The 26,961-nt window shown below is 39.0% G+C and overlaps 2 protein-coding genes across 2 annotated transcripts; one reads left to right on the plus strand and one right to left on the minus strand.

Annotated features, from left to right (window-relative positions):
* Positions 1–5,421: 5,421 nt before the first annotated feature.
* Positions 5,422–9,425, minus strand: LOC139743368 (glucosamine-6-phosphate deaminase 2-like). Its single transcript, XM_071653852.1, has 5 exons — positions 9,293–9,425; positions 8,097–8,198; positions 7,446–7,628; positions 6,371–6,555; positions 5,422–5,730 (listed from the first exon to the last, which is right to left on the minus strand). The coding sequence occupies exons 1-5, from the start codon at positions 9,414–9,416 to the stop codon at positions 5,479–5,481; spliced, it is 846 nt and encodes a 281-aa protein (XP_071509953.1). The 5' UTR covers positions 9,417–9,425; the 3' UTR covers positions 5,422–5,478.
* A 1,637-nt stretch (positions 9,426–11,062) lies between these two features.
* On the plus strand, positions 11,063–17,519 carry LOC139743390 (uncharacterized). Its single transcript, XM_071653876.1, has 6 exons — positions 11,063–11,208; positions 12,330–13,333; positions 13,944–14,073; positions 14,792–14,898; positions 16,659–16,755; positions 17,406–17,519. The coding sequence occupies exons 1-6, from the start codon at positions 11,101–11,103 to the stop codon at positions 17,517–17,519; spliced, it is 1,560 nt and encodes a 519-aa protein (XP_071509977.1). The 5' UTR covers positions 11,063–11,100.
* Positions 17,520–26,961: the final 9,442 nt, after the last annotated feature.

Consider the following 26,961-nt stretch of genomic DNA (forward strand, 5'->3'; position numbering starts at 1 on the left):
AGAATAACAGGCTAGAAGTGTATTCTTGTGCTTTTATCACAGGTTGTCACTAGATCCAGGTATAATTAGTGTGGCACTTGCAATCTTGTCAACACTGCATTATCACCAGCCCAGGCTGTGTTGTTGGTGCAGTGAAGTTATAGCTCTGATTCAATTCAAGTGAGAATCAATCATTGTTGTCTCTCCACAGCTGTGAAACAACGTTACCATCGAGGGTAGTTAGACATGTAGTGGAAAACTCACATGATTTTATGGGTCTCTGATGCCATTTGTAACTTTTGAATTGCTGCCTTTCAACTTGATTACTCACCAGAAAAAGCATTTATGTTCTTTTAGCTTTATAGAGGCTCACAACTAACTGAAGCAAAGCAGTCCAGTCAGGGTAGACGAATTAGAAATATAAGGAATGCAATGGTGTGCATTATTGTAAGTTGGTAGAAGTGGGGAAATTTGAATAATTTGCAAGTTGTAAGGCATGCTTGAAATAACTGCAAGTTGACATTCCCATTAATATGAAGTCATGGGGGGGGGGGGGGGAGGGGTATATTTTTTCCTATGAAGGAATGTATTTGAAAGAATGCCCTCCAAGTCGGTATTCTGTCTACAGGAATTATTTATGCTAATTAAACTTCGACACAATTCACATTAAAGGAAGAGAAAAACTGTTATGAAATATTGCACTACCTTGACAACACGAGGTGTGAAATTGTTCAAGGGCTCTATACATAGTGCTGATTGATGCATGCAATGTAAAGTCGTATGATCTTTCTATACCGGAGTGTGTTGGGAGACAAAGAGATACATGCTGTGGTCTGCCTGGGATAGAACAGATGACCCAACTCCACGTCTAACATCGGCCTTTTGTGCTCACTATGTGACACTGTGTGGATGACATCAGAAACTCTGGCACATTCGGGAGGTGATCACTGGAACCATGTATCCCGATTTACAACTTCTATCACTTGTAATGGACTGTCTTCCAGTGCAGATGAAAAAAAAATAAATACACTTTGGAGCATTTATACCATCATGTACAACTCAGCAGTTCTCTTAACTTCTTGTGTGACCTCAATAATGACCTGTCTCACTCGAATTAAGTAGTGATGAATGTGTGGAGTTGAATGGCTTCATAATTATGTATGATGCAGAAGATCAGATACTGTATTGTATTAGTAATTAGCAGATTTGGGGAGTGAAGTCACCGGCATCCATCACAGGTTAGACTTCACGCCAGAGTGGCCGCAGACATGCCAGAAAGATACTTTGTAGAGTTTGTAGAAACATGGTGGTGAATGTAAATGATTTTCTTCCTTCATAGTTCTTTTTTTCTTCTTCATCATTTTTGGACCCACCACCACATTACCCTGTGAGATGCAGACCTTCGGCTGAGAAAAATGGTGATTTTATCGAAAAAATCATGATAATTAATTCAGACTTTTCCAGAAATCTAAAGGTGTATAGTTTAGCAAGTTCTTTCAAATATTCAAAGGTCTTCCAAGATGTTTTGAAATAAAAGTGTTCATTATTTCTGTGATTTGTTTTCTTAAGCACTCATCAGAAGTTTGCACAGACGTATTGGAATGAATGAACACAGATTAATGGAAAGTGCTGAAAGCTATCTCTATTACAGTCAATCCAAACTGTTTCAACAAAGTTCATCTGAAAAGAACAGAAAGGTTTAGTGTAAATGGATCTGCATTTTAATTTCATTAAAAATTAATTGAAAAATATTAAATGAATTATATTTTTGTGCGAAACATTTTCAGCAATAAGTTTTCCCCTCAAACCGACTTACTCTTTGTAGATATTTTCCTAATTATGTCTGCATTATTCGCTCTCATGACCAGTCTACATCTGCTTTTCAAGGCTGATCTTGTGAAGTAGTGAGACATATACCATTGAAAAGCTTTGGAATTCAAAAATACCACAATCAGAAATTTGATGCTTGGTTACTTAGTCTATCAGACTGTTGTGACAATGGGTCACATTTAAGCACACAGCACACAGGGAAATACACTTCACTGCATCAGGGCAGAGACACCCACACAGAATAACAAATTCACTGTGTAAACTGTTTTGAAAGATACTATGTTTTTATTGTCAAACTCTGGACAAAGAAATTGCATGATTTGACCAATATGTATTATGCAAAACAACAAAACCCACGCCTTGTCAAATACAAATTTTACCATCATTGCCTCTTCTTTTTTTTTTCCACATAAAAAAATGTCTACATTCACTTAAATATTAATCTCATCACCTATAACATTTACACCTCACAAAACTCTGTGAGATTCTTGGCATATACATTGTATATCAGACTGTCTGGACTTTTACAGGGATCCAAAATCACCTTGTCTAACCATACATAGCAGTGTGTGTGGAATGAAAGCATATACATATGTGCAAAAGAAAAAAAAAAAAGGTACATTTGTGTGTTGACAGAGAACACAAGAAGAAAGGGGCAATGCACCATTTAATGTAGTAAAAAAGTTAAATATGCCATGTTAATGCGTTCCCTACGATACATGACATCAAAAGCTCCCTACAATATATGACATCAAATTTCTAGATTATAACCAGCCCTCTAGTAGTGTGGGCTTTTTGACAATTTTCTTCTCGGTGTGTTTCAACTGATAGCAGCATAACGTACAGTGGACTCCTGTTATAACGAAGTCCTTGGGACCGGCTGTTTTCTTCTGTTATATCGAAATTTCGTTATAACCGAACAAATACACAATAAAAATACATAGAGTGGATAATGTTGTGGCATGAATTTTAACTTCGTTGTAACCGGAATTTCGTTGTAACCGTGTTCGTTATAACGGGAGTGCACTGCATTACATATACCTACTTGCTCCAGAATAATATCAGATTGGAAAACCTGACAACCTGCAATTTGTAAGTAATGATGAAAGGATCTCTGAAGACACGCCCAGAAGACACTTTTCTTATTCCAACATACATTGTACTGAAAGAAGAGCAGAAGGTAAGTGAACAAGTGAACAGTTGAGCAAACTCTGATTGAGAACACTATTGCCCAAGCGTTTCTGTCATCTGATGAACTGTTTTGTGGTGGCCCAACATGCTAGATACATTGTATCTTGGTCGTGTGACTGATCCTATTTGCATAAAAGTCTGAGTTTTCAGGGCATAACGATACCTTTGATTTATATCTCTTTAACAGACACATTTCATTCTATGTGTCTGTTGAAGAGACTTACCACTCGCCTCTCCAACAAAGGAAGGAAATAACCTTATGCCAAGTCAATGAAGTAATTTTTTCACAAGACATCATGGCCATGTGACCAAACTAGCTCCTGTAAAACCAGAAACATTAGCGGCATGATACTTTTGTGAATTGGAGCCGACGGCCTTTTTTTGCCACATGAAACTTTCGCAAATTGGTGATTGGCATTAATTGCATTGTGTAGACAAAGACTTTTGCGTGCATTTTACTTTTGTGAATCTTAGCTCCTCACGAATTTGCAAAAATTTCATGTTTGCAAAAATTTCTGGTTTTAAAGTACACTTGTAGCCAGATGCTCTGTGGATTATGTTGACTTACTGACATTGCAACTGTCACAACTGTCTGATACTTGAAATTACATGCACTTTTTTTCAGATATTCTCATTTAACCATGATTGAATTAAGAGCACCTCTGTCAGGTGTAGTCCTCTGGAAAAAAAAAAAACTAGAGCAAAACCTTGGGAACACCTAAAAATGTGCAAAACCTATGCATAACATAACCTCATCATATCAAAAGTAAGATGAAATTTTGATCTACTTACTGTTGTAACAGCCCCACATGCTTGTGTTTGAACACAAGACACATCAAGCAATGCTAATGCTGAATGATTTTACTAAGTGAACAGTGACAAATGAATAAGACACTACATTTGCACACATCTAATAAAATGCAAGATGAAAATAAACGGTGATAACTAAGACCTAGAAATCATACACTGGTCTTGATCTGGCATCAAATATGGCAAAACAAAGAGCAAAAAGTGAATTGAAATGGGGAAATGTTTCAACACATTGTTGATTCACACAGAATGCTTATTTAGCTGACCTAAGTCTTCGCTCAGGTGCATATTGTGCTTATGAACAATCTAAACCTTGTGACACAAATGAAATTTAGCTGTGCTGTTTGTTGAGTGATTGCGTACGAAGTGGAATCATGCACCTGTGACCTCATAATGCAATTTTTTTAGACACCCACTTTCTCAAAATGAAATATAATCAAAGCAATGGATCAAATAAGAAAAGAACACAGAAGAAAACAACCAAATATGACATACACTTGTATGTACAAAGTGTCCTAATACCATGGCTATATTTCATTTTAGCCATTCAAACTACAAGAGTGTGTACAAATAAATTACATGGCAAGTTATAGTGTCCCAAAACAGTAAATTGTATTTCAATCTGACAGCCAGTGGCAATTGCAGGCTTTTACTTGGAGAGATAGAAAAAACAACAACCCAAAACTCAGACTGTGATTAAAGGGAAATGCTCACAAGATTGTGTATTTCATATCAAGGAACAATGAAAATAAACAAAAAGTTATTTTCCAATCGATAAACACGTTTCCAGTGTTGATGTACAACAGTCAAAAAATACTGTGGGTTTGAAATCCTGACTTTACTGCTGATATCACAGCTGTAGTCAGTGGGAATGTTTAGCGTAATTCACCCTGCTACATACAGATAACATGTTCCCATGACTAAATATAGAATAGATTAGAATTTTATCTTGTGGTTGCTACATGTCCCTGGTGGACATAATGTCATCTCATCTGGAACATTGGAGAACTGACAAGAGATGAATGAAACATGGCATATCACTACATGTTCAAACTGCAGAGCAAAGTGATAACAACTGGACGAGTACTGTGCATGCTGCCCGTTTTCACCAGGTGGCAAAACGGAGGTCATTGATCGACGCAACGTTTGTTAGAAGACTTCAAACACCTGTAGGTATAGTACTGCTACTGCACGAGTGTCCTCGCCACTCAGCATTTATGATAACCTGTCAGTTTGGAATGGTACATTTGGATATCTTTGGTGGTGCTTTCAGACTTTTGTCATCGCTGGATGTAAAGTGGCCATGTAATATCAGGGGATACCACTCACTTGTCAGAATCTATTTAGCTTTGGAAGCATTTCTAATCCAAATATGCCATGGACTCTTGGGTTGGTCCGTCACATATCGACAAACTAGATGGATGGGAAGTTGATAACTTCTACAATACTCGGGCAGAATTTATCACACAGTCTCACACGAGACCTACGCAAATTCACACACACACACACACACACACACACACACACACACACACAAACACACATACATATACAAACAATCTGTATTATGGACTAAGCTGCAAGCAAGTCCAGTAGACAGACTTTGTTTGCATGAGTCTTGGTAAGGCCAAGTGCTATCAGAGCTGATGACATTGCTGCGATGCGTGGCTACTTCTTCTTCTGACGCTTGACCTCCGGCAGGTCGGGCGAGTCCTCCACCAGCTTGTTGTGGACGTACATGAGACTCTTGAAGTACTTCACCGTTTTGACTCGCAACTCTAGGGTGGCATCCTCGTCGACGACGAATATGGTGCGTGGGTGCTGCTGGAAGGCAGAGACAGTCCACATGTGGCTGACACCTTCCTCGATAGCCTTGTAGAGGGCAAAGGCCTTGTGGGCCCCAGTGATGAGAATCATGACCTGGTAGGGACAAAGCATTCTCACAGATAGGGACAAGGCATTCTTAGAGATAGGGACAGGAGATTCTAAGATATAGGGACAAGGGATTCTTAGAGAGAGTAGCAAGGAATTCTCAAATATAGGGAACGGGATTCTCAGATATAGGGACAAGGGATTCTCACAGATAAGGACAAGGGATTCTCAGAGATATGAACAAGGGATTCTCCGAGATAGGGACAAACCATTCTCATAGATAGGGACAAGGAATTCTCAGAGATAGGGACAAGGGATCTTCATAGATAGGGACAAGGACTTCTTAGAGACAGGGACAAGGGATCTTCATAGATAGGGACAAGGACTTCTTAGAGATAGGGACAAAGGATTCTCAGAGATAGGGACAAGAGATTTTCATAGATAGGTACAAGGGGTTGCAAGGGATTCTCAGGTCCTCCCGTTTTTGCAATGATAAACAACACATGTAACTGATCAAAGCTCAATATTGCATGGTGGATCCTTGGATTGAAACAGACAGAAATACTTTCATATTGAGGGAGAGTGACAAAGACATAAGAAGATAAAGACAGACAGACAGACAGACAGACAGACAGACAGACAGACAGAAAACAGATGCACACATAAAGCCCACAACAAAGACACTCACCTCCTTGGATTCCATCACTGTGCCTACACCCACAGTCAAAGCCATGGTTGGCACCTTGCTAATATCGTTGTCAAAGAAACGGGCATTCGCAATGATGGTGTCTTGGGCCAGCGTCTTGACCCTTGTCCTGGAGACAAGACTAGACCCTGGCTCATTGAAAGCTATGTGACCATCTGGCCCAATTCCTGAGGAAGTAAACAAAGGTAAAATAGGAGTAGGATACCTTTCAAGTTCTAGCCTACAAATGTGACACATGGGTAAATCATCTCACTATATTATTGCAGCATACATAAGAGTTAATTAGAACTTGAACAATCTACTGCAATAATTTCAAGAAAACAAATTTCAAAAGCAAGGAAATCTACTGCAACGGCAGAGAACATGAAAAACTCCGAGTATGGTTTGGGGCAAGTTTAACAAGGACTGTCAGGTTTCAAAGATCACAAAAAGCTCCTATAAGGAATGTGAGTACTGTAAAACGAGGAATTTTCGCGTGCATTTTAATTTCGCGAATTTCGCGAGCGCCAAAATTCGCGAAATTAAAATGCACGCGAAAGCTTTTGTCTACACTACGAAAATTTCATGCCACGAAAAAGGCTGTCGGCTCCAATTCACGAAAATTTCATGCCGCGAATATATCATGTTTTACAGTACACAGAAACAAATCAAAAGTCTCAAGCTTAGAGGTGGTGTAGAACCACAGTGACCCACCAGTTGGACAGAATGTGATGTCTAAATTGCATACCAGAAATAGAAGACACAAAAAGTGACTGTAATAGATCAAAATATTGTACAAATGCACAAAACAATTATACAAACACACATATGACAAAAGACATTCAGCAGACAAAATTTCATCTCCAAATACACTGGATACCAGAATACTAGCATTGCCTTGCCCTGTGAGGAAAACTCCCCAAGAGATGCAGTCTGATTGGAGGTCCTGATTCTTGTCTTCCATATAATAGCAGATTTACAGAATGGTCAGGTAAGAATCAAAACTAGCTGGACAATAACAGGTGACTCACCATATATGTAGCAAATGTTTGTAAAGGAGGATAAAGACAAAACAAACCTCCTATAAAGAGTTCCACCCCGCCCGCCTTGGAGATTGCCTTCTCGTAGTTCAGACATTCTTCATCCAGGTCCTTGGCGTTGCCGTCAGGGATGTGGACATTCTCGGGCAGGATGTCAATGTGCTTGAAGAAGTGGTCCCACATGAAGGAGTGGTAGCTCTCAGGGTGGTCTCGAGGCAAGCCTGTGGATGATAATACCACCACTCAAAAGTCTGATTATCGACAGATATCAAGCTTTGCTTACCACATAAAGGGTATTTCAGTAGTTTCCTCTGTATTCCTTTGCAGGGTATAAGCTGTTCAAACACATACACACAAAGAATAATTGATTAAAAGATTTGAATTTTTCTGTTCAATTTTCATCTTTTGTGATGAATTCAAGCAGAAACACAGGTCATACACGGTCATGCACTTGCTCATAAACATTTATGCTGACATCACATATTTATAAATTATACAATCTTTATCTTCCATGGCAATGTTTTATGCTCGCAAATGCATACATTTTGAACGATTTACAACTGACTTTGACACACATTTGTGCAATTCTTCAATGGGATTGATTTTGCATGTTGGAATTCAAAAAATGAAACCTCTAAATTGACATCTTACTGACTAAATCATGAATCTACTAACATGCAAGTACTCACCTACATACTCGTCCATGTTGAAAGTTTTCACATATCGGAAAGACAGCGCCCCCTCTTTGTGGAATTCAATCAGCTTCTTGTACATTCCTATGGGAGTGCTGCCTAAAGGGGCAAAGGGATTTTTTATGTTTCTTTAGTAGGGCTTATTCTTTATATGAAAATACATAAACATACACACTCTCAACACAGTCAGTATGATGCAGATCTATTTAAGAAAATTGACAAGAATTTACAGTAATTTTGTGAGGTAAGCAAATAAAGAAAACAGTGAAGGAGCTGAATTGGTCATATTTCTACAGCTGTAATTTGAGACACTGACAGAGTGCCAATATGTCATAACTATAACCACTCATGGTCTTATTCTACACACTGACTGAGTGCCGCAGAAATGTAGTTTATTGACAAGAGGTCACAACTCACCACTTATGGTCATATTGCACACAATTATATAAAAGGCTGCTTGTTCTGCAGAATGGTTTCCAGTCAAAACAATTTACTCTTTGGGGATGATTCTGTTTAATAATTTATCAAATTTCTGATTCTTACATCATGATGACTTCACATGTCTCAAAGTTTCACCTTAATTTGTCTTCTATCTTATAATATCTCATTCAATGTAGTATGGAAATTAATACAATTATAATTCCAAATCAAATGGAAATGCAAAGCTCAAATACTGTATATGCCACATATATTACAAAGTGCATTTAATTTTTCATGAATCAGGACTTCCTGACAATTTTGCCAGGACTTGGTTAAATTAGTGATCATGGGAATATACCTGAGTAACAAACAGAGAATAAGTACACATGCACATTGCATTCATTTTGGGATCAGTGTTAACAGCTTCACTTGTTGTTAGATTTGTGAACAGCATCCAACTTGCATTTGAATAAAACACTGTAAAATACATGGTATATGATATACAGCTCTAGAATGCTGCTGATATTTTGTCATCATGAGAAAAGACATCAAATCAGACCGACTAATTACCTTCTTTTTGCAACCAAGCTGTAATTGGTAAAGAGCACTGTCAAATGAAAATCTGAATGACTGAAAGAAAAGTAGAGGATTTTGTGAGATCAACAAAACAACAGTGCACATGTTAAGATGGACCTCTTGCTAAGCTTGGGGATCTTCCTATCTTGCTGGATAATCAAACAGCGACGGTATTAACTGTCTGCTGGTGCCCTTACCTGTCGGCAGTCCCAGTACAAAGTACTTGTCTGCAGATGGGTTGAACTCCAGGATCCTGTTGCGGACATACTTGGCAGCCCACTCACTGGCCTTGCTGTAGTCGTCGAGGATTACCAGTCTCATTTTGGGAAGGTTTGTGATGAGATGGGTCTCTTATATTCAGTGATGGTCTTTTAACCACGCTTGTCTGCAGTGAGAAGTTTGAGGACAGTTTGTGACGATTTAGGAATAGGAGAAATTCATTGTGAATATCACATGGACTGGGTCTATACCTGAAAATGTGGGATTTGTTACATTTTGAAGTGTGATGTTGATACATTTCATGAGATATGAAAAAGTTGGATTGCCCCTCATCTTAGTGTGAAACAATTACAACATATCAATACATATCATCTTGAGATAACTTTAAGGAGCAGCTGACAGGGATTTCTGTAAAATGTGAGGAGAGATCAAAGACATGTAAATTTGTATTCCTTAGTGAAGAGATTGAGATAGACATAGTCAAAGAGAGACATTTGCAAACTGACCTAAAGTAAAATACCCAGTTTGTGGCAGGGTGTCCATTTCTGGCAGGGCCACTTTCATTCACCAACAGATAAATGAACATCATGTGTGTCTAGTCCCACATTAGAACACAGGCAGGAGTTTATACTCGCAAGTGTTAATTAAGTCACACCTGATTGGGCCTTTTCATCAATGAACGAAATGCCCCGTCGCAAATAGGCTCCTTGTACAAAGCCTGCTGCAAACCGGGTATTTTATTCTATCTATTCAAGACAGTAAACTTTAATATTCTCTCCTTGATTATCTCCAAAAAGGCTGTTAAGAGATGAAAAAAAAAATCTTCTCTCAAAGAGAAAAACAGGCACATTACTGCATCACTAAAACAAATTTTAGAATGTTTAATGGGGATCTACAATTTCTGGCTTGTATTACATGAATCATCAGAGAATAGATGAGACCCTATACTATAGGTCTAATGCCAAACGGTTACCGTGGTAGATCTTAAGAATTAGACCTAGCACGTTGTCTAGCTTAATAATATTCACGGTTACAGGAAATAAGTGTATAAAACGACGTAATACATTTTTACACTATAATAATAGCAATATATCAATGACGGCTACGAAAGTACTTTCATGTTGTACCACAACGTAGTAGTAGTGACTGGGGTCAACAATGAAGGGGTGCAGTGCTGCATGCTGTGGCTGACTGACTTACATTTTGCCACAGCCTGACGTTAGCATGTACAAGTACGTACCACTTCACTTCAGCTTCCTTGATTGGCGATATACACGTAGGGCGCTACGTGGGACTAGGAGTCGCAGTCGGAGCTGGGAGCAGGAGCTATTTCAACAGGTTGGAGATGTGTCTCTGTGCTGCAGCAGCTGGGAATGAAACATAGCGATGTTCTAGGCTAAGGCTGCCCAGTCGGTCCCACCACAAGTTCGGCTTTCAGCTCGTGCGTACTGGTAATCGGGCTGGAGGTTGATGTCGGAAGTCAACTCAACAACCGTGTACCTCCCCTCGTCGCTCCTCATCTCACCAGACCACGTGCGTGATATCATTGGCACACGAGTCGCGTGCTTTCACAGCGCATTATTGCTGCCTAGCTTGCCTCTCTCGCTCGGTCTCCGCCCGCTGCGGGCCGGGCGCCCCGCGGGCGGCGGCGGCGCGGGTATGGTGTGTTGCGAGCTCGAGACGGATGGATAGATTCCCTTTGCTTGGACTTCTGCGTTGTCTACTTGTCCTTTTAGTAGTCACTTATAGTCTACTAGGCGTTTCGTAGCAGCTAGCAGTCGAAGAAATGAGCATGACTTTCTGGACCCTAGATGGATCAAGTTCATGGCAAGAAGACGATCTCTCAAATGAGCTGCATGATGCCTTGTTCAAGGTTAAAGAATCGGCAACCCAGGTATGAAAGCAACAGTGATTTCAGCTCAGTCCCATCCCTTGAAGATAATGTCTTGCTCATTTTTATAACTACGTCCACATGTATGATGTATAAAGTTTTAGTTCTAGATCTCTACTAGAGCTATCAAAATAATGATGGTAGGCCGGGCTGCGGCCTATACATAGGCGAATAAATAGCAATGCATCTGGCCTTATTTATATGACAGACATGATGACACTCGGGTTGTTTTGATCGCCAATACCCCCTCCTCGCGATCCTCGGTGCGGTGATGATGAATAAAATTTACGGCTAGCCTAAATTTATGTAAAGTTGTGTACAACTACAATGGCAATACTACCACCCGGTACTGCAAATGTGTCTTTCTACTAGTTTGAGAAGTGTCACTTTTTTTGGGCTTGTGAGTGATGTGTGTAGTCCTACATTTATTGTAATAATTGTATGTCATTGTATGTGACAGGAGCGAATCCAGGAATTCCGTGAAGGGGAGGCACCTTTACAAAATTAAAGGGGATGCACCCCCCCCCCATTTTTTGATTTTTTATTTCTTGTTTTAACAGCAAAAAAGGAAAAAGAAAAAGAAACCAGGAAATACCATATGGCGTATTTTCAATCACTCATGTAACTTTGAACCAAATTGGTTGATATGAATGTCGAATTTCATGTTGTTGCCCTCCCCCCCCCAAAAAAAAAAAAAAAATAATGATAGTAAATTAAAAAAAATGCTGCTTGCACAATCTGAAACTGAAGTTATCTTATATTGTGGGACATGTCTTTCATGTGACCAGGACCTAACAAGCAATGTACCAAATGATTTGGGTGTAATTTTGGGGCATGGGGAATTTGAGATCTACATGGATACGAAAGTACCTATAATGCTGATTTAGGCACATACGGGATCAACACACTGAAAAGATCCAACAAAAGATTCTGTCTTGAAATCCAGTAATGAAAAAGAAATGGAAAAAAAAATTGTTCACTTAAATGGACAAAATAGATATCTTGTCTAAGTAGAGTCTGTGATCATGTGAGGATGATACATTTAAAACGTTATTGTACTTTCTGATCAGTTGCTATGTAGTTCAATGCACTGAAGAGTTCATTCTTTGCCTTTCTTTACACAGGGCAAGAGAAATCAGAAAAAGAAAAAGAAGAAGAGAAAGGTTGAGACGCAGACTGCTGAGGACCTGGCACCATCACCAGATGATAGGGGTACGCAACAAGAGGATAAGTCTTTGAGTCAAAATATTAAAAGCAGTAAGAAACAGAAAAAGAAGAGGAACTTGGGAGAGATGGGTGCCTCAGAGAAAGTTAGCAAACGGGACAAAGCATCTCCTGGCTCAAAGGAGAGCTTCCCAAGCACCACCAATCAAGATTTGAGGAGTGTCAAAGATGGGGAGATAAATACTTTGCTAAATGAGCCAAGCACGATAACAAAGAATACTGAGACCAGTCTCAAACAAAATACACATGAAAAAACCCCAGAGCAGAAGCAAGTGAAGAAGAAACGAAAGAGGAAAGCAAGAAAAAATAAATTCAAGGTTGAATCAGAACAGGTGGGGAAAAGTGATTGTGGAGATGAGGAAAAATTTAAAGCAAGTGAAGTTGAGCCTCAAAATGGACTGCATTCAGAGGCTAATAATGTCTCAACAGATTCAAACCCCAGTCTGTCTAGAAAAGAGAGGAGAAAGTTGAAGAGAAAACTGGCAAAACAGCATCTTCAGGACCAAAACCCAGAGAGTGGAACCCCAAGTAAAAAGATGAAGAGAACTAGTGACGAGCTAGAGGTAAAACCACCCTCACAGCATGAAGAAAAAGTTGTCAACAAGGATGAGGATTCTAAAAGCAATGAAGTAGAAAGTGACGGTGGCAGCGGACTTATCTTGGTGAAGTCAAAAAAGTCGTCAAACTCGAAGTCCAGTCTGAAGTCTGAGATGGAATCCCAGTTGAAGTCGTCCCAGTTCCGTTTTCTGAATGAACATCTGTACAAAGTGACTGGTAAGGAGGCTAAGCAGCTTTTTGCTGGTGACAAAGCTGCTTTTGTCACCTACCACGAAGGCTTCACCCAGCAGGTCGAGCAGTGGCCAGTCAACCCGGTCGATGTTATCATAGAGGTGTTGAAGGGGAGGTGAGTGGTCGGTTTTTGTGTCTTGATAATTGCATGACATCTGGAATGTATGAACCATGAAATGTACATTGTGCCTAAAAACAGCTTGAAAATCAGTTTGTTGAACCTTTTAGTACACCAGCTTCAAATGGGGCAAACTGTTGAATATAGAGCACCAGGCGTGTGACCTAAAAATGTTTAATATTCATTATTAACACAGTGTGTTGTCTTATAGCACAAAAAGATTACTACAGTACTTATAGTTAGAAACAATGTTGTTGTAAGAAATTGTGGCAGTCATTCTGTGATATTTTATCTGGAACTAGCAATTCATTATACAATACCTGAATTCCTTAACTTATAATAATATAATGGATATATATATTAGATGAACTAAATTTTAAAATCAAACATACAACTTTATTGTGGTAATGGCAAATCTTACAAACGTCATAACCACAGTTGCGTTCGAATTGAAATAACTTACGAACAAAATGAATTTGTTTTGTTGTTGTTGTTGCATAACTTTTGATCTTGATTTAAAAATTTCTTTCACTCTTGTAATTCATTATGCATGATCTAATGTATTGACTTAATATTTTTCTGGTTAATTTAATCCTCGTGTCTACAGACCAGCATCACAAGTGGTAGGTGACTTTGGATGTGGAGATGCCAAGATTGCTCGCTCTGTCAGGCAGAAAGTTCACTCATTTGACCTTTACCCTATCAACAAACATGTGACTGTCTGTAATATTGCCAAGGTAATTACCAGCAATTTCCTCTAAAGAGTTCTTCAGTTGTTCACTCTGTATGCTGTCAGGGGATTAGTTTAAATTCTCTTAGTCACCATCATTAGCCCAGTATAATTGTGTACAGTATCTAGTTGTCCTAAAGCATTTTTTTTTTTAAACCACCTGATAGTATTACCATGTACTGACAAAAATTGGAGGGCCCACCTGTTACTGTACTGCAGACTTACATTGCATTACCTCAGATTGAATCTCTGTTTTGGGAGGGAAGTGGTTTTTTGTGGGATTAATTCAACCAGAATGGGCTAAAATGTGTTGTCATGGTACATTGTATTTCTAAAGAGGAAAATGTAGTTTGTTAATTTATGTTCAAGTCATTGGGAAAACTTTTACAGTGATGACATCATCACCTCTAATTTGCATACATGTCTGCAATGGATATTACTGTTTTGTGAAAACAAGTGCATCTTTAAATTCCCCTAACAGCCTTGTTTGTATCGGTTTCATTTTACTCTGTGTATTCAAGTCAACTGTAACATGAAGTGCATTTATACTTTGATAGCCCATGTATCAAGACCTAAATATTGGTCAAAGTTTAACACCCCAACATGCACTCAAACATTAGATTACTTTTGAATGAAACTTTGATATGGAATGTGTGAATTTTTTTCCCCTGTGCCATTGAATGTGATTCATAGAGTTTGAATGCTGATATAAATTGCTGTAACAGGTTCCACTGAAGCCAAGCACCCTGGATGTGGCAATCTTCTGTCTCTCTCTGATGGGTACGGACTGGATTGACTTTGTGATGGAAGCCAACAGAACACTCAAACAAGGGTAGGTACCTTACAAAGTGTTTTCTTTTAGTTTGCATTTCCAACTGACATTTCACTGCACAAGTCAGAGAGATATTTCTATATATTTTTTGTCCCCGCCGAACGAGTTCAAGCAGGGGACTATGAAACGGGCTCCGTACGTGTGTGTGTCCGTGTGTCCGTCCGTCCGTCCGTCCGTCCGTCCGTCCGTCCGTGTGTCCGTGTGTGCGTCCGTGTGTGCGTCCGTGTGTGATCAAAATCTTCAATTTGCTACTTCTCTGTCATTTATGAGCCAATTTTGATTCTGTTTGCTTTATATGATAGCACTACATGGGAGCTTTGAAACTTCTACACAGAATTTCAGTCGTGACCTTTGACCTTGACCTTTGACCTATATTGTACATTTTGCTACAAAATGCTACTCCTTCGCCATTTCGAACCCGATTTCGATTCCGTTTGCTTTATGTGATGGCACTAGGTGAGGGCTTCAAAACTTCTACACAGAATTTTGACCTTTGACTTCTTTGACCTTTGACCTTGATTTTTGACCTGTATTGTACATTTTGCTACAAAATGCTACTCCTTCGCCATTTCTAACCCGATTTCGATTCCGTTTGCTTTATGTGATGGCACTAGGTGAGGGCTTCAAAACTTCTACACAGAATTTTGACCTTTGACTTCTTTGACCTTTGACCTTGATTTTTTGACCTATATTGTACATTTTGCTACAAAATGCTATTCCTTCGCCATTTCTAACCCGATTTCGATTCCGTTTGCTTTATGTGATGGCACTAGGTGAGGGCTTCAACACTTGTACACAGAATTTTGACCTTTGACTTCTTTGACCTTTGACCTTGATTTTTTGACCTGTATTGTACATTTTGCTACAAAATGCTATTCCTTCGCCATTTCTAACCCGATTTCGATTCCGTTTGCTTTATGTGATGGCACTAGGTGAGGGCTTCAAAACTTCTACACAGAATTTTGACCTTTGACTTCTTTGACCTTTGACCTTGATTTTTCACCTATATTGTACATTGGCTACAAAATGCTACTCCTTCGCCATTTCTAACCGGATTTCGATTCCGTTTGCTTTATGTGATGGCACTAGGTGAGGGCTTCAAAATTTCTACACAGAATGTTGACCTTTGACTTCTTTGACCTTTGACCTTGATCTTCTGACCTATATAGTACATTTTGATACTAAATGCTACTTCCGGCGGGGACATATTTTACGCACCGCGTAATTTCTACTTTTCCTTGTTTTTATTGCTAGTAGCCATTTCTTATAATAGAAACATTCCACATCATGGTGTTTGAAGTACTAGACATATATACACAATGACCCTTATTACGGGAATCAAACCTAAACCTTCAGTGCAGGAACTGCATTCCCTATGGGGCATACAACCAGACCTCTTCTGGAGCAAATATGCCAAATCTAACCACAGTAACATTCTTTTTTTTTTTTCCGGGTGCACTTTCCACTCATGGTCATATAGATATATGTATAAGCTGTCTTAACTTATGGACAGAAGTGCAATGGCAGGGATTGAACCCTTGACTTGGTTTGTTTGTTTGGTTTTTACTAAAAGCACAGTAGTGCACAAACCACTAGTCCAACACACTTTCAGAGTGCTGTTTTATTCACTCTACAATATATCAGTATGATTTGTTACCATGTGTGCACCTGGTACAGGAGCTATAAGATGACAAGTTATGGTTTAGAAGATATGTATGACAAAAGGACTACCCTGGATGACATTTAACCTTTCTTTTCAGTGGTCTCCTAAAAGTGGCAGAAGTAGCCAGCCGCTTCACCTCACTGGCCTCCTTCTTGTCTGTCATGAAGACCCTGGGCTTCCATCTCAAGTCAAAGGTAAGGAGAATCGTTCAATGTCATTTACAATCTGTTTAGCTTCCTCTCCAATAATCCTCGTTACCAGAGCGTAGAGCTGGTTCTCCATGTGGACCTGTTTCATAAAATGGGCACTTGCCATTTTACCTTGCATTACTTGCAGCTACCATAGCAGCAATCAAAATCTTCACAGATGGTCGGATATTAATTGTCACTTACTGCTGCAGAAACTAATCACTGAAGGTTGGAAATGCCACAAGGACAATAGATGAGAAGAGAAGTTTAATGGTATTAAAAAAAAAAAGAAGTTTTTTTATCAATGGCCATGTACATAGTTGTCGTGATTTGAAAAGAGCCGATATCTGTTTGCACAAGAAGTAACAGCCCTCTCAAGTCTTTCGTTTCTATGTCTTTTGTTTTGATGACACGTTAAAGAAAATAGACTTTTAGTTCTGGTAGGCAGAATCTATAAGCTTCTCTTGGTGTCAGCAGAGCCTTCCAGAGAGGTCTACCATGTCATATACCAGGTATTTGAGATTTGGTAAAGGACTCCTTTGCCCCTCAAGAAAGAGCTATTTGAATTTTTGTTGACTGTAAATTGTACTGTATGTACTTTATACAGTGGAACCTTTATGGATTAAGGATTCTTTATGTCGATTTTAATTCCACAGGACCTCTCCAACAAGATGTTTTACCTCTTTGACTTCAAGAAGAGACATGCTCCAACTTCAGCACCTTTACCCAAAGGTGTCATCTTGAAACCCTGCCTATACAAGAAGAGATAGCAAAGGTGTCATTGTGGAGCTCTGCCTATACAAGAAGATGTAGCAAGCATGTCATCTTGAAACCTTTGCCTGTACAAGAAGAGATAGCAAAGGTGTGGTCGTGGAAGAAGATAATTTGATAGCAAAGGTGTCATCTTGAAACCTTTGCCTATTTTGTACGAGAAGAGATAGCAAAGCTGTCATCGTGGTACCCTGCCTGTTCAAGATGAGACACCAAATGTGTTATCTTGGTACCCTGCCTGTATAGAAGAGGCACCAACGTGTTGTTTTGAAACCCTGCCTGTACAGTAAGAGATAGCAAAGGTGTCATCTTGGTACCGTGCCTGTACAAGAACAATTCCCGGTATTGCCGATGCGCAGAAAACTTCTGTGCACACTGAAGAGCCCTGTCACAGATGCACTATGGGATTCCTTGGTGCCATTGTCGCTTCCGGTTATCTCGCGCGCGTTGCAGTTCCCATACTATTCAATGGAGTTATTTGTGTGCTTTTTACGTTGATACTCCTTTTTTTCTTGGCTATAATTCAGCTTTAAAAGAGTTGAAAGTTCTAAATTTTACTGATTTGTGGTCACTAGAGTCATGGTTCACTACTGCAAGGCTTCAATGTGCTGGTCACATGAGGGAAAGCAAAGAAATCTTCAACAAACAATACCCCTGGATAAAGACAGAACGTGACCTGAGTGCATATGCAGCCAAAACTGTGGCAAGTTTGTCCCCAGAGCAGGGTTCGAAATTGGCGATGGTCCGCTGGCCATTGGCCACCCAAAATCACGTCGGACTAGCTGAAAATCATCAAATTCCGAAGTTACTAGTCCGTGTGGCCAGCCAAAATATTGCTCCAGTGTCGTTCCCACTTCCCAGCATACTGGCTGTGACAAGTGCTGAACGCAAATCGCTGCGTACTCCGTGTGCAGCGCGCGAACGGAGCTAGTCCGTCCGTTTGTGCATCCTGTAAAGGAGTCTGCGCCAAGACTACTACATGCACCACCCTGGCACGGTCTCATAATATATAGGCTGTTTTGTAGCTTCTCCCTGGAGAGGCTGCAGTGCCAGTGGTGCGTGTTGTAGTCTTGGCGCACGCAGACTTTTTCCACGACCTACAAGGGTTTGTGCCTGCAAACTAGCGGACGCCCATGGACCCTGGTGTTTACATCGATTGCCACGGTATCTGCATGTATACCGATTACCGGTAGTTGTATTGTGTGTCTGGCCAGCCACATGCACATGCTGCTACATGCATTTTGTCCAATGTCTGTTTCTTTTCTCTCTCTCTCTCTTCTTTACTTCTTCATCCGCTTATTCCCCTACCTCCCAAGTACGAACTGACTTTTTAGAGTGTTGTCTGTGTGATATTTACGATGTTATTGCATCATTTTTCTGCAATTAAGAGGTGAGTTTCTGTTCATGTGTTGCATACTTTGTTTGACGATGTGCAGGTGAAAAGTGTTCGAACTTTGTGTACCGTGGAAACTCGATATATAGTTGTAAATGTACAGTGACTAGACCTTCATTCGCCTTTGGAGATCTGATAATATATCTAAATACCTGAAAAACAAACTGATTTTTCCGGTCCCATTGAATTCATTTCCTTTGTTTTGTATTGTTTATTGACTACTGATATAAACATTAGGATTACAAAGAACAGATTGTCTCGGTCCCAAAGGAGCTCGTCATACCGAGTTTCCATTGTATTTCGCTTGCCGTTCGGTGCTGCAAACTTCCGCTAGGGCTTATTCTGTTCAATGGTTTCTAATATTATTACTAGTTTGGTACGATTTCTTTCTTTTGATGTCACTCTATTCATTCCCTTTATATTTCGAAGTATTTAAAAGTGATTATTTTAAAGGTCTGGCACTGTACATGCATTGTCGTAACGGCGATTTCTCCGCTTTGCTGCAGTATTTCGAAGGAAGTTTGATCCCAGCTGTGTGTGATCTTTTGTAGAGTTTGTGTTGTCGGGATGTTGTTTGCGTAGGTGCAGTTATCCCGAGTGATCATGTTGGTCATGTTTCTGAATGTTTATAGGACAAGGGCCGAATGATCTGAGTGATGGTGACGATAATTACTGATGCTGGTGTAAAAGACAGCTTGCTGAGCATACTTCTTCTTTCCCCTCCGGCCCATGAATGATGAAAAAAAAATACATACACCTCACAACAAGAACCACTTGCTAGATAGCAACCTTCGTAAAGTTAAATCTAAATGTTCATTAACAGCAAAGGGGAAAAACACGACAGTACACATGTTTGTAAATACAAGCGAAGAGATTGTGTATGCAGTCTCTGGTCTTACGAGAAACTTGACACCCCACCCCCTCTCCCCTTGTGGAAATTTCCACAAAACCAGGTGCCAGACCCCAGCTAGGTGCCAGACGAAAGAATGCGCGCACTGGAATAAACAGCGTGTAAATATAGCCTGGAAATATTGATCGAAGAACTAGCTCGTGAGTTGAGTTCAAGGAATCATCGCAAAGATCATGATTCTATAAGCAACACATGGTTCTATAGCCTTTCTTTTGACCCATAGTAGAAATATCGAACAGTCGATTACACTATAAATTATAATAGTGTGCTTAATTGAGTATTTTAAATGTTTACTGAACTGTAGAAAGGGATTGATTAATCACTCGATTAAAAAACTAAATCACAGAAATATATGAAAGTTCTCGTATGCCGAGACAAATTCACTACCCGGTTAGACAGCGGGAAGAGAATCTAACCTCCCTGGGTGTCAGGAAGTTTTCACGAACTCCAGGATCACCCCTTCCCCCTGCCAACTCCAACATGTTGCTCCCAAACGTGCATGGTAAATGCATGGCGTCTCGATGTCACCGTCAGGTACCCGAGGCTGCTTTGTTTTTGTCTTGGAATATTGATTCATTTCTTGTCATGACATGAGTGTAGTAATCTTTTTTGCATGACTATGTAAAAATTTATGATACTCAACTCGTCTTTTTGATGTTTTTCTTTCAGTCCAAAAGGAAGACAAGATCGTATCATGACGTTTCAATTGTTCAAAAGGTCTGCTTTTGATAACTCACAGACTATCAAATCACCCTTGCCTGTTCCCAGGCCCTAGCTCCACCCTCCCTGCTCCACCCAATCCTGCAATCTACACGCGCGCGCAAATTTTGCCATGTGGTTTTGCCAGCCAGCTGTCGGAATGTGCTTTGAAGTTACATGGCAGCCTGGCCTGGCTGGCATGAATGGGTGTCGAGTTTCAATCAACATAGTACTGTTGTTTTATTCTTTCACCTGATAGAAACACGGAAATCAGGAAGGTGTAGGGAAGAGGTTTTTGTTGTGTGTTGCAATATGTGTGTGTGTGTGTGTGTTTTCTCGTTGTTTTTTCTTCTTCTTTTTTCCAATGGGATCGAGGCCAAGGTGTGGAAAGATCAGAGTGAAATGAGTACAAGTACACAGTGAAAGGAGTCAGGTAGAGGGGAGATGGAATAACCAATTACCAGAAGCATTTGATATATTGAAGTACCATTATGTGAAAAAAAAAATAAGGAGAGTTACACCTATTTCAGTGCTCCTGACAAGGCGTAAAGGAGCGTGGTAATAGTCCTAAAAAATGAAACCCTGATTCTCTTTTTCTCAACCTCAGCTGTTTATCAACTTCACTCTCTTTTTTTTTTCCATTAAAACCTTGACATACTAGTGATTTTTTTTCAATTATTTATATTTTCTGATTTTTTTTTCTGTTCGGGCAAGTGTTTTACACTAATTTGCAAATCTGCTTGCCCGATTGGGCAAGTGATTAAAAAAAGTTGTGTAGCACCCTGGTTTATAATGGTGCCTCAAAAAGATGCTTAGCTTAAAACAAATCGACCATTAATTAGGCCTGTATTTGTCACTACTGAAACGTTTGTTTGGAGATAAAAAAAGAATGAATAATCGACCTGTTCTTCACTTCTTGTGAATGTCGTGTTGGTGTGATTACTGCGTGCGTGCGTTCGTAAATAAACATCAACATTTCCGAGGCCTGTAGGCTGTATGTCTTGCCCCTGACCCGGAAGACAATTTAACCTGTCACAAAACAGTTACAAAACGTAGTGATGATGAATGATGATAATGAAGTAATGATAATGAATATGATATATGATATAATAACTGAAATGTAGGCCTACTTGGGGCCCTCCCCAAATTGACATTAGTCATGCGATTAAAAAACAAGACGGACTAGTCAAAAATTTCTGTTGGCCAGTCAAAAATTTTGCGGACTAGCCAAAATTGAATCTAACTGGTCCGCGTGGCTAGTTAAAAAAAAAGTTATGCGCGACCCCTGCAGAGCTATCCTATAATGCATCTAAAATGCTGCTCTGCGCACGGCACCGAGGTATTGGCGATACCGAGAATTGCAAAGGTGTCATCTTTGTACTCTGTCTATACAAGAACAAATAGCAGAGGCAGAATATTGGTACCCTGCTTGTACAAGAAGAAACAGCAAATGTGTCACCTTGATACTCTTCCCTTTCAAGAAGACAAAGTAAATGTGTCATCATATGTGCTGTGGTGTCTTTTGTTTTCTTTATGAAGTTTTTGACTGCATAGCCACCTCCAAATGTGAGATGTCCTTTTCAAATTACAGCTTGCCAAAAGGAATACAAGGAAATGAAAACAAATTTTGAGCTATACAAATCACGGCTGTGTTTTGATCTTGTTATTTTTGCCTTTTCGTCTGCTTTCAACAATCAACTCAAGTATTTTAATGAATAATGGCAGTACCATAGTTGATCCCTGTTAAATACATGGACACAAAATAACTCAGACATTTAGTCCATGATGTAAGGTTCTTTTAGTGGATGCTTTAATGATCCGCTTGCAGGAGTGTTCTTGTAACAGAGGGCCTTCGTTACTTCTGTAAATGACGTAATGTGACTGACCTATTAATAGTAGTCTGGTATAGTCCGCATACATTTCAATTCCAAAGTGAAATACGCTCAGTCCAGCCTAGAACGTCTTCCTGTGTGGTGAATGACTTCTGCTATTAAAGGTGTGATCTTAACCCATTGAGGATGGGCTGATTTTGCTTCAACACGCATTTCCCATAGATCCCTGCCCGAGCAAATTCGGAATTCGTCTTCAACGGGTTAACGCTCTTGTTTTCTAGAACGTTATGTCCTACACATTCTGATGGCAACCGGGAAAAGACACATACTACAATAAAAAAAAAAAAACTCTTTATCTTAAGGTTACTGGAAGATACCATAGGCATATGAACAAATGACAGCAGGTCGACTACCATGGAGTCACACTGTCCTGGAAATTACACAAGATGGCATAACGAATATGAAAATTTTCAATTTTCAAGATTAACTTTCCCATTGCTAAATGAATAAACTGAATATTCATCCTGAGTATAGTTGAGTAGTTTCAATGCAAGTTTAGAAATACATGTGTATAAAGTTGCCTCAGGAAATACTCTGACACAAACATGCTATATGACTTCCACATCTTTCATCGGAGCTAAAGGACTGTCTGCAGTCCTACCTACAGGGTTCCATGTTAGTGAGATTTCATTATAACGGTAATATATTTTTGTTCCGGAGTATTTCATTTGTTGATGTTTATCTGAATTGTTTTCTATCTTGTGTCATTTATGACCCTGCTAGAGGTCCACCAAGATTATTGTGTTCTTGTCTACACAAGCTGAATACATGCTTCCTACAAGTCTTTTGTTTTTAGCATGCTTATTATCTGTTCATGTGTAGAAGTCAATGGAGAATTCTGACCTTATTTTTAAATTTGAATACAATGCAACATCTTTTGATAATTTTACTTGAAAAATAGATTCTAAAAAATGAAGCTTGTATTACTTCTTTATTTCTGTAATCATATTGAATACAGCTTACCATTTGGAGGAAAATACATTTTAAGAAATCATATTTTTTATCCACAGCGTGAAAAGTTTTATTTTATGCATATGAGCTAATATCGAGTATATTTGAAATACAGAATGATCTGTCAAAGGCATCATTGGAAGTTATCTGGAGTCTGTCTAAAAGTCCCGTTGAAATCGTAGAGGGGATTGAAACCCAAATATACATGTGGATTGGGTGAATGCAGCGATATTAGTAGAACACAGTAGTGAAAGAATGTGCAAAATCAGAGAAACTAATGAAAATATAAGAATGTTAAAAGTTTTGGTGCAGCCATCACTGCATCAAAAACTAGAAAAGTAAAAAATATGTTGGGAGTTTTTTTCATATTTTTACCATACACAAATATTTCAGCCTTCTCATCCAACAATGGCAGCACCAAAACTTTAAAAAGATCACAACTTTTTAGTGGGTTGTCCACTTTTTCTCAAACTTTCACTAATGTGTTCTATTAGTAGTGCTGTATTCCCTCAATTGACATAGTTAGTATGAATCTTGGTACTATATCATTGTCCTTTTAAGTCTGTGTTTATGAAGGAGAGAGAGAGAGAGAGAGATGCCCTTGATATCCCCCGCCAGATTACATACTATTCCATTGCCACACCAAGAGTAGAGTAGTAACCAGAGAGGCCTACCCTAACTCACTAACTAGCCCCAGATATCTTGGTATACACTGAACTTTTTATATATAAATACAATCATCCTTGTCTAAAGTCAAATCTGTTCGGACTGAAGAAATAGCTTCAACCTAAAGAAAATTGATTAATGAGGGATTAAAATCAATAGAATATAAAGAGGGACGGACTTGAAAAGACCTTGGATGTAGGCAATTATTCGACTTGGGTGAAGTCGACTTAAGCAAGGTTGACCATACAATATATCTATATCTATCTATCTATCTATATATATATATATAATAGCGAAAACTTTGAGCAAAGAAACCTTGTTTCACAATATGTATATATATATACCCAGATATATTATGTAAAAATGGTGCATTGTTCTGCTTTGACAAAATTCTGACATCCTGAAAGAAAACTGCCGATCCCAATGACTTCATTACTATGGGAGTTGCCTGCACTGAAACACACAGAATAATAACAATTCATAAAGACTCGTAATCCATGGGTAGAGGGTAAAATGGCGACTTTAATTGACACAATAAAATACACACAATTTGACAAATGACAAACATTAAATAAAGATGCCATAAACTATGACCTTTGTTATGAACAAGACTAATTGACGGCTTTGATCAGAATGTATTAGACATGATTTTATGTATTTTACATGTGTACAAGTATTTACAATGTGTACGATAAATACAGGATTTACATGTATATAGCAAAAGGAGACGACATGTAATTTCTAGATGCTATCAAAGAATATAAGAGAATGATGCGCATAAACCTAGGGCGTAGAAGTTGTCAAATTTTACTCAAGTACAGATAATATAGAAGCCACCTCAGAACAATTTGGAGTTTTATTATCATTCAAATCATTCAGCACAATTAATAATCGGTCAATTAATTTGTTGTAGGTCCATGATTAAATGAAGTGACTTCTACATGTCATATACGTATTTTTAATAAAGTGGTCAGACATATTTGCCTGCAGTCTGAGAGATGCCTGCTGATTGATTAAAGTGGAGACTGAGCTGCATCACAACATAAGAATAGTTTCCAGTTTTTCTGGTTACACAATAGCACCTCAATTTTCATACTCCTCATGATAATGTGTGTATGAGAATTTCCACATAATATAACCACACAAAATGATGTTTTTGCCAACATACTATAACCATACACAATGATGTTTTTGCCCTTAACCTCTTTAACAAAACTACTTGACAATTCAAAGGCAACTTGTGTCAAAAATGTATCTGTTGACCTTGACTTCAATGTGACATTTTCTTTAAACTTTGTCTTTTACATGTTGAAAATGGAAAACAGTTACATATCTCTTTCTGACCAACTGAATTTAAGAGTAGTTTTGAAAACAAAACGGTGTTTCAATATTTGACAACACACAAATTTCACATCAAATGCATTTTGAAGGGTATGAAAAAAGTAACTTTACTTTCTCTATTTTTTTGCAAGACGAAAGGCAAAGAGGGATGTAGATGTATTTGCATATCTCGTCAGTTTCTTATGTCACGAAGATGCAAGAAAGTCTGCAGAGACTGTTTGTACTCGTCAATCATTCAACTGATTTCCATGCCAATGCCATCAAGTTTTGATAGAAAAATATGCAAGAAATCAGAATTACTCATATTGCACACGTTTGTAGTAAGTACTAGCACGCCAGCAAAGTTTGTAAGCAAATAACACTACATGTATATGGCACTACTCCAGGCACTGTCAATAGATTACGCTAAAAGTCTTCTCAAGCTGTTCTGAATACTCAGACAAATTCTTAAAGACACATTTTGTACAAAGTGAACAGAGAGAGCAAGCTTGTTACAATAGGTCAGAGAACGCAGTTATTTCACAAAGTCAAGTACAAAATATGTGACTAGAAGAACTTTAAAGTACACACATTTTATTGAAACCAGATAGAATACACATTTGAGAAGAAGCTCCCACCAGGGGGACTGCTGGCATATATTCTCATTGTTAACACTTTTCATAGTTTCAATGACACATCAGCTGACAAAATATTCAAATATCAGCCCTTTGTAATAGACCATGTTTTGTCAAATTCCACGAGTACATGGATTTTACAAATCACATATGTGAATTACAAGGTTCACTCTGGACATTAGTCCCATACACATGTACAGTCCAACCTCTGCTATCCGGCCATGTTAGGACTGGCTGCCAGCCATACACCATCAGTGATGTAGCTGGATAAAGCGAAATATGCTCAAGCAGTGTCTATATCTGTAGTACACCAAAGATTTTTATCAAGGGACTGGGACTGAGCTAATAGAGACACAGAAAGAGTTCCTACTGTTTTTAGCTAAATGCACATAGCTCTTGCTAATTTGTGTCAAATTTGAAAACTCTGCTGAAAATAACCGCCAAGCAGTGCCGTATATAAAGAGAGTCTGGCCAACTCGGTTTATGGCTCATGAGTTTTGAAGCCTGTGATTGGTCAAAACGGGTCTCGTGATCTTTGTGGAGCCATGTCGTTACTTAAGTGCGCTCATACGCAGTGCTCATTGTTAACTACCCCTTATTTGGCTTGGTTATTTTGTTACGTCTGAGCGTACACGCTAACCCTGTAACGCGTAATACGCGCGGTAACGACATGGCTGAGTTGGCCAGACTCTCTTTATATACGGCACTGCCGCCAAGTATTTCTCTTTGACATCCCTTCATACATTGATTTGAGAGGCACAGATTACCGTAATACATATGAAAACATAACTTGATTGATTTACAAGTACAGTGCACTCCCGTTACAACGAACACGGTTATAACGAAATTTCGTTATAACGAAGTAAATCTTCTGGTCCCAAAATTATCACCATTAAAGTCTATGGTCCAAAATTCGTTTATAACGAACACGGTTATAGCGAAATTTCCGTTATAACGAAGTCTTTTCCGAGCGCC

This window comes from Diadema antillarum, unplaced genomic scaffold (assembly GCF_040938485.1).
Source record: "Diadema antillarum isolate AM-2024a unplaced genomic scaffold, OU_Dant_1.0 seq00001076_RagTag, whole genome shotgun sequence".
NCBI lineage: Eukaryota > Metazoa > Echinodermata > Echinoidea > Diadematoida > Diadematidae > Diadema > Diadema antillarum.

Excerpts from the sequence above, each read along its gene's own strand:
- LOC139743368 (XM_071653852.1), bottom strand. The coding sequence starts at position 9,416 with ATGAGACTGGTAATCCTCGACGACTACAGCAAGGCCAGTGAGTGGGCT. Across the intron at positions 7,629-8,096 it reads CAACATGGACGAGTATGTAG|GCTTGCCTCGAGACCACCCT; the intron begins GTGAGTACTTGC and ends TATCATCCACAG. Across the intron at positions 6,556-7,445 it reads GGTGGAACTCTTTATAGGAG|GAATTGGGCCAGATGGTCAC; the intron begins GTTTGTTTTGTC and ends TTACTTCCTCAG.
- LOC139743390 (XM_071653876.1), top strand. The coding sequence starts at position 11,101 with ATGAGCATGACTTTCTGGACCCTAGATGGATCAAGTTCATGGCAAGAA. Across the intron at positions 11,209-12,329 it reads TTAAAGAATCGGCAACCCAG|GGCAAGAGAAATCAGAAAAA; the intron begins GTATGAAAGCAA and ends TTCTTTACACAG. Across the intron at positions 16,756-17,405 it reads GCTTCCATCTCAAGTCAAAG|GACCTCTCCAACAAGATGTT; the intron begins GTAAGGAGAATC and ends TTAATTCCACAG.